Below are 17,780 nucleotides of genomic sequence, written 5' to 3' on the forward strand. Positions count from 1 at the left end.
ATTATAATGTTAGTACTACAGCATATAGTTTCTTCCAGTAGTACAAAGAAATTTGTCTTTTTAAGTTTGTACTTCAAAGTTCCTATCAGATTTACTTCTTTTCATTCAAAATACTTAAAAGTCCTTTGGTTCCATTACAAGTCTATCCCCCTTTAGGAGTACACTCAACTTTGCCAGGCATGTTATTCTTGTTTTTTTTCCTGTGACTTTTTGCTATTTTGGAATATCATATACTATGATCATCTCTTGTTTTTTGGTAAAATCTGCCAGGTCTTATGATCCTAATTGTAGTACGTTGGTACTATTTTCTGAATGCTTGCCATATTTTTTCTTTGACAAGAATGTGACATTCTTGAATTTTAGGCTTCCTTTTGAGAAGTAATTGATTGTTTCTATCTTTTTCTTGCCTTCTGCTTCTGAAAGATCTAAACAATATTAATTTATGACTTCTGGATATATAACATCCAGAATTTTAAAAATATCTTATTTTCCAGGTCAGTTGTTTTTTTATATCAAGTGCTATATTTTCTTCTTTTTTAAAAAATTTTTTTATTTTTATAATATTTGTTGCTATATCATAGTCTCACTGGTATCTGTTTGGTTTGTTTTGGTTCTTTCTCTTCTGAGCTAGTTATTATCATTCTAATTCTTTCCTCTATAGCTTTTATTTCATTTAAAAAACTTTTCCATTTCTTTCACATATTCACATATAGGCTTTGTGGAAAATCTAGCTTTTCAAGTCTCTTTTGGCAGTTATTAGATTTGCAGTAATTTTTTATATTGACTTGATTTGCTCATTTCTCCAACTTTAGTATCTAAACTAGAGCTTTGAGCCAGATTCTATTTCCTGGCATTTTGGGGAGTATTTGGCCCTCTTTGATCACTACCTACTAGCCTCCCTGAATCTTTGAGGTTCAGAGTGTTACATCTTCCCCCTCTTGAATTTCAAGACACTGTGTTAAGGGTCTCAGAGCCCCTGGGCTTGCTGTCCAAGGCTACCTGTCCACTTTACCTCAGGGGAGCTTCCAAGGTCTTAGTCTTTCTGACTACCCTGGTGCTTTTTGGGGGAGTCTTCTGTACTTGATGCTTCTAGACCCAAAATCTTATAGATTACACATGCCCCATCTCTGGTCATATTGGTACTGGTTTTGCTTCAAGCACTTTATTTTCCTAACATCTCTCTTTACCTGGCTGAATTTTTGTGCAGTTTTGAGGTAGAACATTTCACTTACTATAGTTTCTCTTTGGGTTTCTTGATATTTGTTCTGGAGCGGGCTTCAAGGTCTTGCTGGAGTCTGTGTGGGAGCATCTGGCTTGCTCAGGAGAGAGAGGGAGAGGAGAGAGGGGGGGAAAGGAGGGGAGAAGTGAAGTAAGGGGGAGGGAGGGAGGAGATGAGGAGAGGGGGAGGTGAGGAGTGAATGCCCACTGAATAGAGATGTAGCCGAACTGATTTGGCACATTAGTGTAATAGAACATTATTGTGTAGTAAGATATGATAAATAAAAGGAATTCAAAGAAACATGAGGAGATTAGTATGAATTAATGCAGAACTAGGAGAATAGCATATATAAAGGCTATAATATAAATTAAAAGACATTATAATCCAGATTATGATGAAACATACTTTGTTCCCTCTTAATGAAGAGGCTAGATGGAGAGGTAGAATTTTTGTATATACTGTTTTTCTTAACTTTCTTTCTTTGTTATTACTAAGGGGTATCCTGGGAGTTAGGTAGCATATCAGAAATTGAGCATGGTGTTTTTAAAAAGTATCAAGAAAATAATTTTTAACGAGATTTTTAAATATCAGGTTTTTCCTGTGAGGAACAAATAAAGAGGAAGCAAGGAAAAGTAGTCAAACTTCTCTTAGAGTTGTTTTATATATTTTATACATATATATTTATATAAAGTATATACAGTATATACATTTTTATAAAAGCCCTTCTGTTTTAGAATCAATACTGTGTATTAGTTCCAAGGCAGAAGAGTCTTCTGAGAAGACCAATAAAGGCTAGGCAAAGGGAGTTCTAACTCTATCCACTGTGCCATCTAGCTGCCTCCCACCCCAAATATACTTTTTAATTACTGAACTCTCCTGGAAAGGTAATCATTTCTTTTGCAAGAGGATTCTTTTTTTTTTCTTCTTCTTCAATGCTTAGATATTTTGGTTAGGCTTGGCAAATCAATTTATTTTGGAAACAAGCCTTCTCTAGTCTTAAGCTAATAAACCATATAGATATAATGACTGTTATATCTCTGCACCCCACACTGCCAAATACTTCCTAATTATTCCCATAGCCTCTGTCCAATTCTGAACTCTACTATTTCAAAACTACTCCACCCTATTCAGACCATTCTTTAGAAGATCGGATTTAGCTATTTCCTGATCAATAACAATAGAGATACTTGGAATGACAGAATCAGGTCTTGGAAACTATATTCTCCACCCATCTCAGGGTAACAAGATTAGGAAGGGCTGCAGCAAACTCAAGATTTAATTATTTGAGAATATGGCCTTCAACAGACATGTGCAAAAAGGACAGACCTGTGGGTGGTCCTAGGTCAAGCTAGAGCCACCATTGGCACAGGTGAGACACAGGAAGTGAGGTAGAGAACAGCCTCGGGAGTTCTCGGGGCTTCCTGTGAGGAGGCAGAGAGTGAGTTGGAGCTTGGTGCTTGGAGTTGGAGGAGCCCGAAGACTGCTTTCCTTCAGATTGATCATGTGAGTGATAAGGTCTGATCCCTTTCCCTGCCTTGGCTAATCCAAGGCCTTAAAGCCTCCTTTGGCTCAGCCTGAGCCAGAGTGGGGTCTGAGTTAAACCTCTTTCCCTTCTCTCTCTCTCTCCCCCTCCCTCTAATACTTTCTTCCTCCTGTTTGTAATTAAAACACCATAAAAATTTGGCAGCTGATTTGAGTGTTTCATTTAGGAATTACATAAGTGAATTACTTAGCGACCTCAAATTAATATATATCAGTCTTTTTTAAAGTGATTTCAATATCACAGTTGGCAACCACAAAGGGATTTTATGAGAACTGATTTTAAGAGAGACCTTAGGCACTGAGTTTTCTTTACCTAGTCACAATCTGCAGAGCCCATGGTTAGAGACTCAGGGCAACCATTAAACTAGAGGGTTAAGTTATTCAATTTTGTCAAAGCAATTGAAGAAACTGTCCCTAGAAACCTGAAAAAAATTATGATTTCCAGCTGTTGCAGAGAATGGTCCATAGTAACAAAGTGATCATAGTAAGAGTTAAACTGTATTTTTGCTTAATCTAGAAATCTCACAGTGGCCTAGAACTTTGTGTCTTACTATTGCTCACACATGGCAATCCATCCTCCATTTCTTTAGCTTTGGACAGGCTGAGAATACACTTTCTCTATCTGCCCAGTAGAATTCCAGGCTTTGTATTTAAAGTTAAATTCAAATACAAGCTCTCATAGGCAGAAATCTTAGTGGTTTCTATCACTGTTAGATATACATGGCATTTCCACCAATAGAATGAATACCTTGCTTCCAAACCTACTCCTTTTCTGAAATTGTCTACTTCACAGTCATCTGATTCCTTTCTCTACCTTAACATAAATATCCATTTAGTTACCAGATCTTGTTGAGTCTGCCTTCCCATTGTCCCTTGTGTCCTTCAATTTCTCTTTTCCCACACAGCCACCACCCAGTTCAGCCTCTCATTAACTCTCATCTTTCTATCACTTAGATGCTAAAGTGATTTTCTTAAAGTGACCATGCTACTGTTGTACTTAGAAAAGTCCCAGGAATGCCTACTATTTCCAAGGTTAAAATCATACTCCTCTTTTTAGCATTCAAAGCCCTTTACAACCCTGCCCCCTGTGCCTTCCCATTGTGAAGATGGGATTAAGTCTTCCCTACCCACTTTTAGATTTAGTCACCAGAAGTGTATATACCCCCACATTTCCTTACATGAGGGGAGGTCTATAATTCACATGCTAAACTGGGTGACAACTCAGAAATGACTGACTTCCCCCTGGGCAGTCCTAAGAAAATTCTAAAACTGCAATTGGTCCACATAAAGTGGAAGGAAGGCACAGTAAGTGACAGAAAGTCTTTAAATGTAGTTTCAATTTCCTGTGGCCAGGTCTTTCTGCTTCTGACTTGGTCTTGGAGGATCTCTGGCTTGGGACCTTGGACTGCTCTAGTAAGACTACTCTTGCATCTTCTCTTTGGACTACCACATACATGGGTGAGTGAAAAGGGCTGACTCCTTTCCTGGCTCCTGAAAGGACTGGCTTCCAGGAGGCCTCATGGCTGGAGCCCTTGCTTTATTCACCACCAGCCCCTCTGGTCCATGGTACTCCAGTAGAGAGTTAACAAGCCCTTTTTTTTTTTCCCGAACCGGGACAGAGTAATTATCTAGTAATTATCTAGGTAATTGTAAACCTTAAAATTTCTTAGACTTATAAATGTTGGAAATTTCACCATTGGGAAATTTCATACTTGGAAAATTTCCTACTGATAGTAAGAACTCTATTGGAATGTGAACCCCCTTGGCATGGGAGGATCCTTCTCCTCCCTACTTGGGACTGCTTTAAGACAGAAACCTTTTGCTGAACAATGGAAAGGGCTTTGACCTATGCTTAAGCATAGAACAGGAAGTTCTTTGAGTCATGATTGATTTTAGAATTGATACAATAGAGATACTTGGAATGACAGAACCAGGTCTTGGAAATTACAATCTCCACCCTATTCAGTCCTAACAGGATTTAGGAAGGGCTGCAGCATAGATCAAAATTTAATTATTTGAGAATATGACCTTCAACAGACATGTGCAAAGGGGCAGACCTCTGGGCGGTCCTGGGTTAAGTTAGAGCCACCATTGGCACAGGGAAGACATGGACAGTGATTGGTAGATGTGAGAACTGAGGGGAGGGAACTTAGATGGTTTCCTTAAAGATAGCGGGGTCTGAGGACTGGAGGGGTTCGAGAGGTTTTGCTCTGAGAGGTTGTGCTCTGAGAAGCTTGCTCTGAAGGAGGCTGGAGGTGGAGACCCCTGAGACTGTTTCTCCATTTTGGTCACGTGAGTGTTAGGGACTGATCTCTTTTCTTTGCCTCAGCTATCTAAGGCCTAAACAGAGGGGGTATTTAAGCCCTATTCCCCCCCCCCCCCCCCCCCTTCTCTCCTCTCTCTCTCTCTCTCTGTCGACTTGAGTTTTCATTTAGGAATTACATAGCTGAATTCCTTGGCGACCTTAAATGAATATATATCAGTTTTTTAAAGTGATTTCCTTGTCACATGTGATAGGATAAATACATTCTCTACCTTCTCTCTCATTTCTCTACTTTCATTCTTTCCCTCTTTTTTATAAATAAATACTACTAAAAAGTCATTTGACTTGAGATATATTAATTTCAGTAACCACATTCTCATATATATAGTCCAACCTTAGTTTTTAACCCTTACATCAGCCTTATTATATATTATTCCTATTCATATACTCAACAGTTCAGGCAAACTAACTTTCTTTTAGCTTATCACATGACATTCCATCTTCCATAATTATACCTTTGAACTGGCTATCCTCCCTACCTGCAATATCTTCCTTCTTCCATCCTCTTAGAATTCCTAGTTTCCTTCAAACTCAGCTTTACAAAAATGTACCCAGGGGGCAGCTCAGTGGCTCAGTAGATTAAGAGCCAGGCCATCCATCCATCCATCCATCCATCTATCTATCTATCTATCTATCTATCTATCTATCTATCTATCTACCTATCTATCATCTACCTATCTTTATAAATTTTTACCTTCTGTCTAGAATCAATACTGTGTATTGGTTACAAGGCAGAAGAGTGGTAAGGGCTAGGTAATGGGGGTTAAGTGACTTGCCCAGGGTCACCCAGCTATGAAGTGTCTGAGATGAGGGTAACTGGGTAGCTCAGTGGATTGAGAGCCAGACCTCGAGATGGGAGGTCCTAGGTTCAAATTTGACCTCAGACACTACCTACCTGTGTGATCCTGGGCAAGTCACTTAACATCCATTGCCTAGCCCTTATCACTCTTCTGCCTTGGAACCAATACACAGTATTGACTCCTAAGATGGAAGGTAAGGTTTAAAAAAAAAATTACCCAATGTTAGGACACAAAACCATTAGAGTTGAAAGTAGAAAAGCAGAAACATTAAATGCATCCTGTTCAAACCACAATGAAATAAAAATTGTATATAATAAGAGAATATGGAAACCAAAAATTGATTGGAGACAAATCATAGAAACAATAAATAATTCCATTAAAAGAGAATGTTGATAATGAGACAATATACCAAAAACTATGGAATACAACAACGCTGTAATTTGAGGGAAATTTATCTCTCTAAATGCTTATGTTGATAAAAACAGAAAAAGAACAGATCAATGAATTAGGAATAGGATCAAAAAATTTAGAAAAATAACAAATTAAAATACCTAACTAAATACCATACTGGAAATCCTAAAAATCAAAAGCATGGTCAATAAAATTCATTTTAAGAAACCCATTGTATTAATAAAAGTAGGAGTTTGGTTTTATGAAAAAATCAACAAAATAGATAAGCCATTAGTTAATATGATTAAAAAGGGAGAGAAAGCCAGATCACTAGCATTAAAGGTGAAAAGAGTGATGAATATATCACCAACAAAGTTGAAATTAAAGAAATTATTAGGAGTTGTTTTGCTCAATTTTATTACAACAGATTTAACAATGGAAGTGAAATAGAGGAATGTAGACTATCAGAGGAGAAAATAAAATATCTAAATAAACCTATTTTAGAAAAAAGAAATTGAACGATCCATAAGTGAACTTCCTTTTAGTAAAGAAAAGGTAGCAAGACGAGATAGATTTACAAGTGAATTCTACCAAACATTTAAAGAATAACTAATTTCAGTATTAAATAAATTATTTGAAATAATAGGTAAAAGAGTCTTACCAAACTCCTTTCATGAAACAAATATAGTTCTGATTCCTAAACCAGGAAGTACAAAAGCAGAGAAAGAAAATTTTATAAACCAGTTTCAATAGTGAACACGAACACAAAATTCCTCAACAAAATACTGGCTGGGAGAAACTAAAACAAAATATAAAGATTATATACATGGAACCAAACAGGATTTTATACAAGGAATGCAGGGATGTTTTAATATTAAAAAAAAACTATTGATATAAGTAATTATGTCAATAACAAAAGTAATAAAAAACATGTGATTATATCAGTAAATGCAGAAAAAGCATTTCACAAAATACAACACTCATTCCTATTAAAAACACTGGAAAACATAGGTATAAATCTATTTTTTTCTTAAAATGATATGAAACATTACCATTTATGCTAGAAAATATTATTTGTAATGGAAATAAACTAGAAACCTTCTCATTAACATAGAAGTGAAACAAGGATGCCCATTATCATCAGTATTATTTAATATAGTATTAGAAATGCTAGCAGGGGGCAGCTGGGTGGCTCAGTGGATTGAGAGCCAGGCCTAAAGATGGGAGGTCCTAGGTTCAAATCTGGCCTCAGACACTTCCCAGCTGTGTGACCCTGGGCAAGTCACTTGACCCCCATTGCTTAGCCCTTAACCCTCTTCTGTCTTGGAGCCAATACACAGTAGTAACTCCAAGAAGGAAAGTAAGGGTTAAAAAAGAAAAGAAAGAAAGAAAGAAAGAAAGAAAGAAAGAAAGAAAGAAAGAAAGAAAGAAAGAAATGCTAGCAATAAGAGAAAGAAACTGAAGGAATCGGGATTCAATGCCATCTCAATTAAATTATAAAAAATATTTTATTGAACTAAATGAACTAAAAATTATTTGGAAGAACAAAAAATCAAGAATATTAAATGAATTAATAGAAAAATGTGAAGGAAAGCGGCCTAGGTTTTAGATTGTATTATAAAAGATTATCAAAACTACTACTGGCTAAGAAATAGAAAGGTAGATTAGTGGAAATTAACATACATAGATTAAACAATAGTAAAAAGATTATAGTAACTTGGTATCTGACAGAATTCTAGATCCAAGTTTTTGTGATAAGAACTCACTCTTTGGAAAAAAATTATGAGAATATTTGAAAGTAGTTTGGCAGAGATGAGGTATAGACCAATATTTTATATCATTCACTAAGATGTGATCAAAATGGATACATGACCTAGACATAAAAGGAGATGATATAAGCAATTGGAAGAACAGGGAACATGATACCTATCAGATTTCCAGATGGAGGAATTTTGTGTAAACAAAAGATAGAGATAAAACTAATATAGCCCAGAATAGAAGGAAAGCAGAAAATTGGGGAGAAATTTTATATACAGTTTCTCAGATAGAGGTCTCATATCTAAAATATATAGAGAACTTTGTCAAATTTATAAGAATGAGACATCCCTTCAAGTGATAAATGGGCAAAAGATAAGAATATATAGTTTCGAGATGAAAACATCAAAACTATAGATAGGTATATGAAAACATGCTCTAAATCACTACTGATTAGAGAAATGCAAACCAGATAATTCTGAGATACCACCTCACACCCATCAGACTGTCTAAAATGATAAAAGGGAAAAATGACAAATGTTGGAAGGGCTATGGAAAAATGGGGACACCAACACATTGTTGGTGGAACTAAAAATTGATGTGAATTGGAGAGCAATTTGGAATTACTCCCAGTGTTATAAAACTGTGTAACTATCCCAGGGTCTGTTCCCCAAGGAGGTCAGGGGGAAAAGGAAAAGAACCTGTATATTCCAGGATATATATAGTAGCCCTCTTGGTGTTGACAAAGAACTGGAAATTATGGGGATGTCCATCAATTAGAGAGTGGCGGTAGAAATTGTGGTATATAATTGTGATAGAATACCATACCAAAGGAAATGAGCACGTTAATTTTTTAACTTGGAAAGAACTATATGAGATAGGAATGAAATGAGTAGAACAAAGAGAACATTATATAAGACTACAGATTTAAGTACCAGCTTCTATATAAAGTCTTTTCTGATTTCCCTAAATGCTGGTGGTTTCCCCTCAAATTATTCATCTTGTATGTATTTTTCACATATATACATGCGAGAGAGAGTGTGTGTGTGTTTTATATATCCTGGTTTGATTGTAAGTTGCTTTTTTTTTTTAAACCCTTACCAAATTTCATCTTGGATTCAATATTATGTATTGCATCTAAGGCAGAAGAGTGGTAAGGGCTAGGCAATGAGGGTTAAGTGACTTGCCCAGGGTCACACAGCTAGTAAGTGACTGAGGCCAGATTTGAACCCAGGACCTCCCATCTCTGGGCCTGACTCTCAGTCCACTGAGCCACCTAGCTGTCCCCTGTAAGTTTTTGAGGGCAGGTTTTGTTTTATTTCTGTTTTTGTTCCCTCAGCACTTAGTTCCATGCCTGGAATCTAATAGGACCTTCGTAAATCATTTTATTGATTATGCCCTTTCCCCATACTTCTTTAGTAATGTTACCCCCTTTCTCATACATCTTTAGTCATTCTAACTCAATTGGCTCATTCTCTTCTAGTTTTTAAATATGTACTGATCTAAAAATGCCTTCCTTTGGGTATTCTTCAATCCGGCTAGCTACCATCCCATCTCTTTCCTACCCTAACTGCCACAATAACTGAACAGTTGCCTTTGTTCCTCCTATGCTTGCATTTCCTTCTCTCTCTGTCCCTTCTAACACCAGTGGCTGTTTTTTAGCCTTATTCCTCTGAGCTGTTTGACACTCTGACACTACCCTTCCACCTTCCTTCTGTATACTGCTTTTTTTTTTTTAAACCCTTACCTACTGTCTTAGAATTAATGTTATGTATTGGTTTTAAGGTAGAAGAGCAGTAAGGACTAGGCAATGGGAGTTAAGTGACTTGCCCAGGATCACACAGCTAGGAAGTGACTGAGGCCAGACTTGAACCTCTCATCTCCAGCCCTGGCTCTCAATCCACTGAGCCACCTAGCTGCCCCCTGGTCATACTCCTTACTTTGGTTTCTGCTTTTACTTTCCCTATCCTATTCTCGTGATTCTGTTGGTTCTTTGACTTTTTTCCTAGTCCAGATGCTTGAAGTTGAATGTCCCCATTAGTTCATCTCTTCAGGTCTCTTTTTCTTCATTCTACACTCCTTCAGAAATCCCCCTCCCTCCCAGAATTTCAGATATTCAGAAACTCCTGTGCAGAAACTCTGCAGCCCTTATCAAATCAATCCCTAGATTTTAATATATATTTGCCTAATTGGATTTTCTTCTAATGCTTCAGTCTTTGTTAAAAATTGAGGGGGCAATCTCCAGTGTATTGGTGTTCTCCCCCACTCCCACCATGTGCTTCTTTATGACATAAAAATTTACCCCATTTTGTTTCTTTTCCCATTTCTCTTAGTATTATCCTTTTTTTTTACTTCTAGTTTATATTTTTATATATATGTGTATATATAAATATGTATGTATGTTTATGCATACATATTTATGTCTTGGCATTTCATCCTATATAGTTTGTCGCTGTTCCCTCTAAGTATAATTCTTCTAGCTACCCAGGTGATAACAATTTTTAAGAGTTACCAATATCCTCTTTTCTTGTAGAGATACATATCATTTTAACTTATTAGATCCCTTAAAAAAAAAGTTTTTTATTGTTATGTTTTGTTTTTTGTTTTTTCCCCCTTTCTTAATTACCTTTTGGTAATTCTCTTGAGTTCTGTGTTTGGGCATCATGTTTTCTGTTCAGGCCTGGTCTTTTATTACGAATGCTTGGAATTCTTCTATTTTATTAAATGACTATACTTTCCCCTGCAAGAATATAGTCAGTTTTGCTGGGTAGTTGATTCTTGGTTGTAGATCTAGTCCCCTTGCTTTCTGGAATATCATATTCCATGCCTTTTGGTCCTTCGGTGTAGATGCAGCCAAATCTGGTATTATCCTAACTATAGTTTCATTGTATCTGAATGACTTCTTCTTAGCAGCTTGTAATATTTTTTCCTTGATCTGGTAGTTCTTGAATTTGTCTATAACATTCCTAGGTGTTGTCAGTTGGGGATTAAGTACAGGAGGTTATCTGTGGGTTCTTTCAATCTCCACTTTTCCCTCTTACTCTAGAATGTTGGCAGTTTTCTTGGTTAATTTCCTTTAGAATGATGTCCAGTTTTTTTTTCTTTTGTCATAAGATCTTCTGGTAGACCGATGATTCTTAAGTTGTGTCTCCTGGACTTGTTTTACAAATCTGTTTTGTGGATGAGATTTCATATTTTCCTCAATTTTTTCCTTTGATTTCATTTCATAGTTTTCTGCTGCCTTGTGGAGTTGTTTGCTTCTAGTAGTATTCTAGTTTTTAAAAGACTGAATTTCATACCTAGGTTTTCGGTTTCCTCCTTCTGGTCTGATTTTCTTTGGAGGTCATCTTCATTTTCTTTGCCTCATTTTCAAGCTGATTAATTTTGGCTTTCAAGACACTATTTTCTGTTTCCAGATGACTTATTTTGCTTTTATAAGTTCTTTTCTCAGTTGTCTTCAGCCTCTATTAATTGTTTTTTGAATTGTATTTTGAGTTCTTCCAAAGCCTGTGTCCAGTTCACCGGAGTTTCTGTGTTTTTGCTTGGTGTTCCTTGATCTTCCTCTATTTCATTTGCTCTTTGTTCATTGCCTGGATAGAAGCTGTCGATTGTAATTTCTTTTTTCTTTTTCTGGTGTTTACTCATATTTCCCTCTTCTTTCCCCCTTGTAGTTGCCTGTAGTCTTACTCCTCTCATTATGTGCTGGATCTGTGGGTTTGGGCTGTTCTGTCCTGAAGGGGTTTCTTCTCTGTTCTGTTTTTTGATCAGGTTAGTAAGATCTTCCCTGGCTGACAGCAGAAGCTGAGAAGGAGCTGGGCTTCCTGCCCTGTGGTCAAGGTTGTTGCCTGTAGTTTGTTGCATCCTTTACCGTTGGAGCTCAGTCAAGGAGGCTCTCAGATCAGTCTGTGGAGGAGGGGTGTTAGAGATTGAGCTTCTCTGTCCTCTGAAGGCTTCTTATCTGCCCTTATTGATGAGATTGAGCCAGGGTGGAGTTGACCTGCAAAACTGGCTATGCCCTGAGGTCAAAACCTCCAGGAGGGAGGGACAAGATTGAGTGATTCAGCTGCAACTAGGCTGTCTTCTCTGAGCTTCTCCTCCAGCTGCCTCTATGCCATCTATGTTCTAAGCCTTGAGCTTGGCACAGCTTTGCTGGCAATGTTCTCCCTCTGGACTAGTGCCCTTGGCCATCCGGAGATTCCAGCCACCACTGGAGGCTCAGAGCTGTAGGTGAGGGAGAGGTCCTGGGACCTTCCTTCTTCATTCCCCTTAAACCTGCATGTTCTAGAATTCAGGCTTTTGGGGGGCATACCTTTTAAGTTGGGTCCAAGAGGATGGTTCCCTAGCTCTGTCCTGTTCTTAGATTTTGTTTTCAGTCCTCTTAAAGCATTGTGTTTTTGATAGGTGAGGAAGGGTTTACGGAGGTCTGAATTTTTGCTGCCTCTCAGTTGCCTTCTTGACTCTGCCTCTGTATCATAGATTTTTAAAAATTTCATGTCATATTCTTTTATTTAAATGTAAGCATTGGGAATCTTAAAATAAATGTTAAGATTTTATAATGGTTGTATCAATGACAGAACTGAAAGGAATGGAGGTAGCAGTAGTATCACCTGTTTTCATCACCACTTTATATAATCTTCAAGTAAAAAACATAATTGTGAGGTTTAGACTCTAACATAGAATTCTTATGTGACTAATAATAAATATCTTAATTATGTAATATCTGTTTTCAATTTTGTTTTCATTTTTCTTTTCAGTTTTGATGAAACAGGAGCATAGAGAAGAGATGGATTTGTCTTCAGTTCCATCTTTGTCCATGCCTCAGAGTGGCAGTGTTCAAAGCCTACGTGCTACCCAGACACCATCGCCTTCCTCAGATCCAGGGCATCCACATGACAATTTATTGCCTAGAAATCTTGTGTGTCCAGTCCAACAACCATATACATCAATGGTGACCTCCTCAGCATCCCATTTGTCTCATTTGCAAAGTAGAAATATTAGTTCTGGTGAAGAATGTCAAGTAATGCCTTCTGTATTACACCAGTCTTTTCAAGCCACATCAACACCTCCTGTGAGGTCTTCCTACCAGCCTATGCAAACTAATGTTATATACAATGGACAGACTTGTCTTCCCATTAATGCTCCCTCTAGTCAAGGATTTGATGCAAATTCATTTCAACAGGATACAACTGTACCTAATTTAATAAATCTTAGTTGTCAACCTCTGCCATCGATACAGTTTCATTCTTCAAATTCAGGGTCACTGTCAGCATCTTCCACAGGAGCAGGACATCCCTTAGTGCATTCAACTCCATCAGGGCAGTCATTGCCTCATCTGCAGCCAGTGGGATACCATTGTTCAAACCTGGGGCAGGGTCCTGTTACTTCTACAACAGATCAGGCCCTGGGACAGCCTTCTTCTCAGTTACAACCTGGAGCATACCACACTTCAAACCCTGGATCTACTACAACTTCCTCAGCAACACCGTTGGTCCATTCACCACTTTCTGGACCCCCATCTCCTCAGTTACAGCCTATGCCTTATCAGTCTCCAAGCTCAGGACCTGCTTCATCCCCATCTCCAACTACTATAACTCACTCTGGGCAACCCTCACCTCAAGCACATAGTCCTTCTGTCCCTTCATCATTAGTCTGTCAGCGTAGATGTGATTCATCTTCATTTTCACCTGATGGGGCAGCAATGAACATTAAACCTGATCCTGAAGAGCAGGAATTGAATTTTGAAACAATTGGTCTCCAGGATATTACATTAGATGATGGTGAGTTGATACATAGATTCTTGTCATTCAGACAAATCTGAGATCAACCTTCTCAAAAAGTTGTTAGTTGTCTTTCATGCCACGTTGCCATAGTCCAGGTTTTCAAATACTGTCACCTTTCTTAAAATTTACTGTTGACAGTCAGCATTTCATAGTAGGTAGTGGTCTGACCTCAGGGTCAGGAAGACAAGGCTCAATGCCCAGCTGTGACATTCTGTGAATCTGGCCAAGTGATGTCACATTTTAGAGCCTTGTGCATCTCTCCAAGATTGATAAATTGGAGCTTTGCTATGGTTGAGACTAACCTACACAGGTCCAGTGAAAAAAATTAATGGGAAAAATATATATGATGATTACAGAGCTGCCCTAAAAATCTGCTGAATCAGTACCAGTTTACCACTAACTTTCATTACTAGAAAAAAATTGTTCCAAATTATCTTTTGGAGGTAATAGGATCTAGGGGGTGAATAAGATTAAGGAACTATGTGGGAAAAGAATCACCATTATTCATTTAACATAGTTGTAGAGAAAGCACGCATGGAATTTGATTCATTCTGCTCATCCAACTTGCTAATCCCAATAACAGCAGCAGAGAAAGGACAGACTGGTTTCTGGGCTTTTTCTAGTATAATGGCAAATAGAAAATTGATCCTTTTCTTACTATTTAAACAAAAGTTGAATTATCAAATTTTTATTTTGATGAATGTATAAACCAGGAACAAACTGTTAATATCCATATCAGTGATGGAATATTCACTAGAACCTGGGCTTCAGCTCATTTCTCTAGTGTTTGTCATCTTGAATAAGTAGCATCACCTTGCTTTGTTGAGTTTCAGTCTCCTTTTGTAAAATAGGGATAACACTACTTCCTTGTGGGTTTTGTGAGTATCAGGTGGGATAACACATTCTTATTTTAGTGCTTGTCTACTAATCTATTAAGTAATAAAAAAAACTTCCCTATTTTCAGTGCAGTGAAGGACGTATATTTGTGTAGAGAATGATCAAAAATGCTTATAAAAACCCAGATCTCAAAATCCAAGAAGATCCTGAAATACATAGTTTTCATTTGATGATATCTGTGAATCAGAAAAGAGCATACCATATACTACTTGACCTAACCGAATGTTATTTTTTGAGGTGTCTTAGATCACAACCTAAAATAAAACATTGCCCTCTGATCACTATACTGATATTTCATTTTGATAATCCTTTTCCCTTATAAGTATAAATAATTAAAAGTGAATATTAAAAAATTAATACTAATCCACTGGTTAAGTTTTACAAATCAAGAGAACATTTAAAATTCGGTTCAGTACCTTTAAATCCTCTTTGAGTACATTTATTATATGAATTGCATAGAATTTAAAATGCTTGAGTTAGGGGCTGCTAAGGTGACTCAGTGGATTGAGAGGTAGGCACAGAGATGGGAGGTCCTGGGTTCAATTCTGGCTTCAGACACTTCCTAGCTGTATGACACTGGCTAAACCCTCACTGCCTAGACCTTAACCATTCTTCTGCCTTGGAACCAATACTTAGTGTTGATTCTAAAACAAAAAGTAAGGTTTGTTATTTTTTTATTAATTAAGATGCTTGAGTAAGATTTCTTATAACTTGGCTTAAATTTTTTTTTGTACTTTTAAAGAATTACCTTTAAAATACTTTTTAGCATTTTTGGAGGAATACAATTTCCACAGAAACTAATAGATCAGATTTTTATGTTAACATCTTTTAATAATTAAATTATCTAATAGGATTAATCTGTGAAGTGGTTATCTTGTTGTTCAGGCTAGTTCAACTCTGTGACCATGTGGACCATAGCACACCGGTACTCTCCATGGGGTTTTCTTGGGAAAGAAACTAGAGTGGTTTGCCCAGGGTCACATAGCTAGTGCATTTGAACTCAGATCTTCCTGACCTCAGGCCTCAGTGCTCTATCTTCTGAGACACCTAACTGTCTGGTTTATTATCTACTGATAGGTTAAAAATGAAGATCACTGGTTCATTATCTTTTTTCCAAAATCCTAAATCCTGTTACCCTGAGTAGGGTAGAGATTGGAATAATTAAATTTTGGAAAAAAGATAATGAACCAGTGATCTTCATTTTCCCAAGAAAACTTCATGGAGAGTAGTTAGAAGTGAATTTAGAACTACAAAATGATTATGTTAAATGATCAATGGGGAGACTAGTCTCCCAATGATCATCAGGGGGGATTGTAAACCTTAAAATTTCTTAGACTTATAAATGTTGGACATTTCACCATTGGGAAATTTCATACTTGAAAAATTTCTTACTGATAATCTATTGGAATGTGAACCCCATTGGCATGGGAGTTTCCTCTTCCTCCCTTCTTAAGATTACTTTAGGACAGAAACTAGAGTGGGTTTTTTTTGTACTTTTAAAGAATTACCTTTAAAATACTTTTTAGCATTTTTGGAGGAATACAATTTCCACAGAAACTAATAGATCAGATTTTTATGTTAACATCTTTTAATAATTAAATTATAATGCTGCAGCCCTTCCTAAATCCTGTTAGGACTGAGTAGGGTGGAGATTGTAATTTCCAAGACCTGGTTCTGTCATTCCAAGTATCTCTATTGTATCAATTCTAAAATCAATCATGACTCAAAGAACTTCCTGTTCTATGCTTAAGCATAGGTCAAAGCCCTTTCCATTGTTCAGCAAAAGGTTTCTGTCTTAAAGCAGTCCCAAGTAGGGAGGAGAAGGATCCTCCCATGCCAAGGGGGTTCACATTCCAATAGAGTTCTTACTATCAGTAGGAAATTTTCCAAGTATGAAATTTCCCAATGGTGAAATTTCCAACATTTATAAGTCTAAGAAATTTTAAGGTTTACATAGCCACATGATAGCTTCAGACTCTTTTTTAAAAATTGGCCATGTCAGTAATTGCCCCCAAAAGGATAATCTGGAACCACCTTTATGAAACCTTTTTTTTTTTTAACTCATACTTTCCATCTTAGAATCAATACTGGGTATTGGTTCTAAGGCAGAAGAGTGGTAAGCGCTAGGCATTGGGGGTTAAGTGATTTGCCCAGGGTCACATAGCTAGGAAGTGTCTGAGGTCAAATTTGAACCCAGGTCTTGCCATCTCTAGGCCTGACTCACAATCCACTGTGCCACCCAGCTGTTCCCCCCACCCTTTTTATAAGCAGAATACTTAAAACACTTTGAGACATTAAAGATCTTCATATTTCTAGGAAATGTTACAATTTTTATTCCAGTGTCTAATCATAACATAGCATATAGTTGACATTGGATACTTAAATGCTAAGCCAGCAAAACATTAGCTTTTGCAGTTTCCACCAAACTACAAAGGTTTAATTAAATATAGGCCTCCTCTCAACTTCAAGAAACACATATACCTACAGGTTGGTTATATACCTACAGGTTGGTTGCAGTCAAGAATTGTTCAGCTACAGCAATTCTTAGAAACCATATACTAAGTTGTAGTGAGGTACCAAAAACAGAATCTACAGGTTCTTGAAGTATTAAAGCTCCATGTTGAGATTGAGAAGATTTTCATCCTTGAAAACAATTATGTAGCCATATTCATCTCTATAGTCTTGCTCCTCTCATTGTGTGCTGGATCTGTGGGTTTGGGCTTTTCTATCAACCTTCACCCTTGAAACTTCACAAAGCTCTCAGAGCAGTCTGTGGGAGGGGTGTTAGAGCTTGAGTTTCCCTGCCCTCTGAAGTCTTGATAAGATTAACCCCCTGGAGTTGATCTTGCTAAACTGGATGTGCCCTGAGGCCAAAACCTGAGGGGGTGGGGCAATATGAAGTATCTCAGCTGTAGCATTTGGGCTGCCTTTTCTGAGATTCTCCTCCAGCTGGCTCCCCACCGCCTGTGTTCACATCCCTGAACCTGACACAGCTTTGCTTGCTAGGTCCTCCCTCTAGACTAGCGCCCTTGCCCTCCCAGAGATTCTAGTCTCTGCTGGAGGTCTGAACTTTT

General features: G+C 37.4%; 1 protein-coding gene across 5 annotated transcripts in view; it reads left to right on the forward strand.

Annotated features, from left to right (window-relative positions):
- The window catches only part of NFATC3 (nuclear factor of activated T cells 3), a 195,647-nt gene that overhangs the window by 137,383 nt on the left and 40,484 nt on the right, over window positions 1-17,780 (forward strand). For 4 of the 5 annotated variants that reach the window (XM_056810018.1, XM_001373944.4, XM_007477224.3 and 1 more), the window contains one exon: window positions 12,784-13,806. In XM_056810018.1, coding sequence (XP_056665996.1) covers window positions 12,784-13,806 — 1,023 coding nt within the window. Of the gene's footprint in view, window positions 1-12,783; window positions 13,807-17,780 lie in introns of those variants that run through there. The other variant, XM_056810029.1, reaches the window with a different exon arrangement.

This window comes from Monodelphis domestica, chromosome 1 (genome assembly GCF_027887165.1).
Source record: "Monodelphis domestica isolate mMonDom1 chromosome 1, mMonDom1.pri, whole genome shotgun sequence".
Classification (NCBI taxonomy): domain Eukaryota; kingdom Metazoa; phylum Chordata; class Mammalia; order Didelphimorphia; family Didelphidae; genus Monodelphis; species Monodelphis domestica.